At 59.0% G+C, this 4,964-nt stretch overlaps 1 protein-coding gene across 1 annotated transcript in view; it reads left to right on the top strand.

Annotated features, from left to right (window-relative positions):
• The window catches only part of LOC104497519 (tensin-like), a gene marked incomplete at its 3' end in the record, with an annotated part of 33,554 nt that overhangs the window by 8,247 nt on the left and 20,343 nt on the right, over positions 1 to 4,964 (top strand). Inside the window, exons 11-15 of the mRNA XM_010140782.1 lie at positions 114 to 174; positions 1,372 to 1,447; positions 1,585 to 1,714; positions 2,094 to 2,159; positions 2,825 to 2,986. Of these exons, the coding sequence (XP_010139084.1) occupies positions 114 to 174; positions 1,372 to 1,447; positions 1,585 to 1,714; positions 2,094 to 2,159; positions 2,825 to 2,986 (495 nt within the window). The remainder of the gene's footprint in view (positions 1 to 113; positions 175 to 1,371; positions 1,448 to 1,584; positions 1,715 to 2,093; positions 2,160 to 2,824; positions 2,987 to 4,964) is intronic.

The following is a 4,964-nucleotide window of genomic DNA, read 5'->3' as shown; positions in this document are numbered from 1 at the left end:
CCTTGGCTCTCGCCCTGTTTGGATTTCTCCCCCATGACTAATCTCTGCCCTGGCCCCTCCGCCCTGCCGGCTAACAGCAGCACGCCTTCTCTCCCCGCCTTGATGTCTTCCAGGTTGTCGGCCCTTCCTAAAAATCTACCAGGCCATGCAACCCGTCTACACCTCGGGGATCTAGTAAGTATGTCCTTGTGGTGGGATTTCCCTCCTTCCCAGTGAGGGGCTTGGCAAGCCAGAGGAGATGGAGAGGGTCAAGGGCAAGTTCCCAGCAGCCCAGTGCCCCGTGCTTAGTGTGTTTGGAGTCCAGGGAACTGAAAAAAAAAAGAAAAAAGGGTCTTTCTTTTCCTTGGAGATGGTAACTGGCTATACTGGGCCATACTGGGCCCTTCTGCTGGCAACGCTGTAGTGACTCAGCGTATCAGCAGAGGGAGCCCGGGGCTTCATAGAACCTGGGGGTGGGTATCCCAGAGGGAGTGGGGACAGGGATGGGGACACCTCCCCGGGAGATGGAGGCATTTCTCCTCTTCCTGCTTGGAGAGCTGCTCCTTCTGCTCGGATTAATTCTAAAGGCCCTCTTTCTTTCCCTCGAAAGGGTTTCCCCCTGTTTTAACCTCCTCACCATTTACCCTGACACCATTTTCCAACACCGGGAACAGGCGCTGGTGAAGGCAGAGAAGGAGCTGATTTCTCCAGCCACCCAGATACTCCGCTGGGACCACATCCCAGCCTGGGACCCGCCACTCTTGGCATCCCTGGAGGAAGCAGAGCCCCATGCTTTGGGCGTATTCCCACCTCACCCCCTGGACCAGGATCTCCCTTCCTCACAGCCAGGCGTCCCCGTTATTTACTGCTATCTTGCCCTTGCCTTTCAGCTTTTAATAGACTGTTTATGGGATGCCAGTAATAAACTCAAGGTTTATCTTGCCTGTGAAATCCAACTCCCTTCTCCCCTTGTCCCCCGCTGCTGATGCCACTGCCTGGAGGCAGTCCCTCAGTGCCCTGGGGACAGAAGGGCCTCTGGCAGGGAAACTGAGGCAGGGAGGAGAGCCTTTCCTGAGAGCTCTTCCTCCACATCCCGTGCCCCACTTGACCCATGGGATGGCTTATAGCCCAGCCTCAGCACTCGCACCCTCCCACTGTGGAGTTTTAGCAGCCTCATTGAGCTGTGTCTCAACTTCCCCTTCCTGTCCTCCTCCCCCTGGGAATGGGTGTCCCTTGGGGTGCGGGATGGGACTCTGTCACTGAGAGGCCCAGCTCTGTGCTTTGCACCTTTCCTGGCTGGGTTTGGGTGGAAGAGGCTGGTTGAAGTGGAGCTGGGAGCTCTGGGGGAGCTCTGCACTGCAGCTTATGTCCTCCCGTCATCCCTTTCTGCAGCAATGTGCAAGGAGACAGTCAGACGGGCATCTGCATCACCATTGAGCCTGGCTTGCTCCTCAAGGGAGATATCTTGGTAAGGATCCTCAGCTCAGCCCCCCGTGTGGGGAGCAACCAGGGGTTAGGTGGTCCTTGTGCCTCAGGGCCCCCCAGACCCCCCTTGGCCAGCTCTGGGGGCTCATCCTGATGGCCTGTCCCCACTCCCTTCTGCAGCTGAAGTGTTACCACAAGAAGTTTCGCAGCCCAACCCGTGACGTGATTTTCCGTGTGCAATTCCACACATGCGCTGTGCATGACCTTGACATCGTCTTTGGCAAGGAAGACCTGGATGAGGCCTTCAGAGGTAAGCACCCCGGCACCTCCCAACTCCAAACTCCCTCCTCCTCCTCCCACTCCTCTGACACTGCTCTCATTGTGGGGACATTTGGGCATCCACCCCAAGTCCACCCCTGACAAAGCAGGGCACCCCTGCTCCATCTGCAGGGTTTGCTGCTGCTTGGGGACGAGTGGCAGTGTCATGCCCCTCATAGCCAAAATCGGTGCTGATATGGAGGGGCTGCCCCAGGGCTGTTTTTGGGGCTGAGATGCGCTGCCCCATGGTGGGATATCTCCTACCAGCTCCTGGCCTTGAGATGGCCTGCGAGCGTATTTGGGGTGGCCATCCAGGTGCTGCTGGAGGGATGGATGAAGATGGTCCCATTGCTCTGTTCTCTCCCTGCCAGATGACCGCTTCCCTGAGTATGGGAAGGTGGAGTTTGTTTTCTCCTACGGCCCCGAGAAGATCCAAGGTATGGCTGACTCACCGTCACGGGGGTTCAGAGCTGGATGCTGGCTCCTTTCCCACTCCCCAGCTCTGTCCACTGCTGCCTGGACTGTTGTGGTTCCTTGTGACCTCCCCCTGCCCTGTTTGCAGTCAGCTTGTCACTAGGGTGGGCTGAGGCAAGCTCTGTTGTGTGCTGCCTGGACTGTTGTGGTTCCTTCTGACCTCCCCCTGCCCTGTTTTCAGTCAGCTTGTCACTAGGGTGGGCTGAGGGGTCCAGACAGTGATGCAGATGCAGGAGCACCCGTGGGTGGCCTGTTGCACTCACTCTCTTCCCCAGGTGGCCGCTCTCTCGAGCACTTGCTGGCTTAGGAGAGAGGGAGAGGGTGGTTGGGAATGGAGAACCCCCTGTCCAAAAAGTCCAGACCTAGACACTCTCGCTGTCAGTCTGTCTGCCTGTCCCTAGGCAATCCCCAAAGCCCCAGCCAGCCTTGGGCACCTTGTTTGTGGATCTTGATGTACATCCTGTGCCCATCCATCTCTGTCATTGCCCCTGTTCCTATATGATTCTCCTGCCTTGCCCTAAGGCTCCTGCCCTTTTTCCCTTGCCTGCACCTTCTCGTCATCTCTTCCCCTTGTCCAGTCCACGCTGGATGCATTGTCACCTCGACTGTCTGTGCTGCCTCTTCCCAGGCATGGAGCACCTGGAGAATGGGCCCAGCGTTTCCGTGGACTACAACACATCCGACCCACTCATCCGGTGGGACTCCTATGAGAACTTCAACACCCAGCGTGAGGACAGCACGGAGGGTGCCTGGACTGAGCCGCCACTGACTGGCAAGCACCTGGAGAAAGGTTAGAGCTCACAGGTGGCCGGTGGCCAAAGTGTCCGCATCGGAATCTCCTGTACCCCAGGGAAGGGGACACCAGTGGGCGGCAGAGCTGGAGGCAGGCAGCCACCACGGAATGGGAAAGGAAGAGCTTGTGGATGGCCCCTCCTTTTGTGGTGCCAGGGAACTCAGGTGCTTTTCTCGGCACTTTTGCTCTCAAAGCACTATTTGCATGGAGCAGGGTCCAGCCCTGGTTTATGCCCCTGAGCTTTGGGAAACCCAAACCCCAAGTCTGTCGGGAGTGAGACCTAATGCGGGGGGACTATTGGGTCTCCCAGCTCTTTTCTCATGGTGCAAGCATGGCAGGACATAGCTGTGCCTCAATTTCCCCTGGGGGATGAGCATGCCTCACTGGCCCTGTAAAGCCTTCACCATCACTCGCAGCTGGGAAAAGCCCCTTGAGCACCCATTTGGATGCAGTGAGTTAGTTGCCCTTGCCTGCTTGGCAGGAGCAGGCAGTATGTGTATGTTGAAGGGTGGTGGGGCCCCCCTCCTGGTGGCAAGACCACCTGTGGCCAAGCATATGCCTGAACTTTCCTGGTGCAGACCGAACAGGCGTCTGTGGAGCAGGGACAGCTGCAGTTCCCAATGTCCCTGAAGGTCACCAGCTGCTCTGATTCAGAGCTGTGGGTGGCTGGGCTCGCTGGGGAGGGTGGGACTCTGTGTGCCTGGGGCGGGCGAGGAGGAGGTCTCTGCCCTTGGTGGGGTTGTAGGGCTGGACCTGGGACGGCTGTGCAGAGCTGGCACGGGCACCTGCCTTGGCACGGAGCAGTAAACAAGCAACTCGTGACACACAGGCTCAGCTATGCAGCAGGGAGCTGTGGGTCCGGCCTGAGGAGGGGAGCACATGTGGCCCCACTGTGAGCTCAGACCATGCCTCTGCCCCTGCTCCAAGCTGGCAGGACTGGCTGGCAGCCCCCTCCTGCCTATGGAGACCCGAGTGCCTCAGTGCATGTGTGTTCCCCTTGGCTCCCGGGGCAAAGCTGCTGCACTCCCAGCCCCTCACAGGGCTGTGGAGGTAACCCAGGACTCCTCTCTGTTCCCTTGCAGGGATCTCGGTGGGTGTCAGGGTTGCAGAGGCCCCTCCAGGCACTGACTGGGCTATCCTCTTTGAAGGGAGAGTGCTGACAGGGAATGAGGGCATCTTGGATTTGCAAACACTTGCCCCAGTTTGCGGGTGAGCCGGGACTGCCAAAGGGCAAAGCTGCAGCTCGGGTGGCTGTCATCTTCCTCCTTCTCTGTTGACTCTTTTCCTCTTCTCCAGCCTGTCATAGATGTGGATGGGGACCCTGGTGTCTGGCTGTGCAAGGGGGGTCTCTGATTATGGTTGTTCTCGCCTTATTTGGGCAGGGAATTGCATGCCACATTTTTGGCACCACCAGGCGTGAGCGAGCGGCGGTCAGGGGCGGAGGGGGGTGAGGCTGGCACCAGGACCCATGCCGGGGTGGGATCAGCCGCTGCTCCTTGTCCCTGCCACTGCCTGTGCCCATCACTCGGCAAAGGGTCCCCACAGACTGACGCTGCAGCCCAGGCCGACGGGATCAGAATCGCCTGCCAAACGGTGGGTCCTCCCTGCACCGCGTCTCTGCCAGACGCAGCCGCTCTCGGTGGAGGTAGATGCCCTTTCTCTGGCAGCTTTGGCTCAGTGTGGGGCACCCATGTGGGCTGGGGGGTACCTTACAGGATGGGATGACCCTGTGGGACCCCAGAGCTGGAGGGGTTGGTAGATGGCTGGGGATGATGCCTGTCCTGGGGTTCCCCTCACCTCTGCTGTGCTTGTCCGTGGGGGCTTGGGGAAGTGGAAACTGAATTGCAGCGGGGTCCCGGGCTGACTAAGCTCACTCAGGGCAGGAAGCTTGAGAGAGGGATCTGAACCCCTATACCTTGCTCTCTGGCTGAGGGGACCCAACTGGCTCCTGCAGGCAGGGGGTGGCTCTGCGAAC

The sequence above is a fragment of the Buceros rhinoceros genome, unplaced genomic scaffold (assembly GCF_000710305.1).
Source record: "Buceros rhinoceros silvestris isolate BGI_N320 unplaced genomic scaffold, ASM71030v1 scaffold24077, whole genome shotgun sequence".
Taxonomy (NCBI): domain Eukaryota; kingdom Metazoa; phylum Chordata; class Aves; order Bucerotiformes; family Bucerotidae; genus Buceros; species Buceros rhinoceros.
This window is presented reverse-complemented; position numbering and strand designations above follow the sequence as displayed.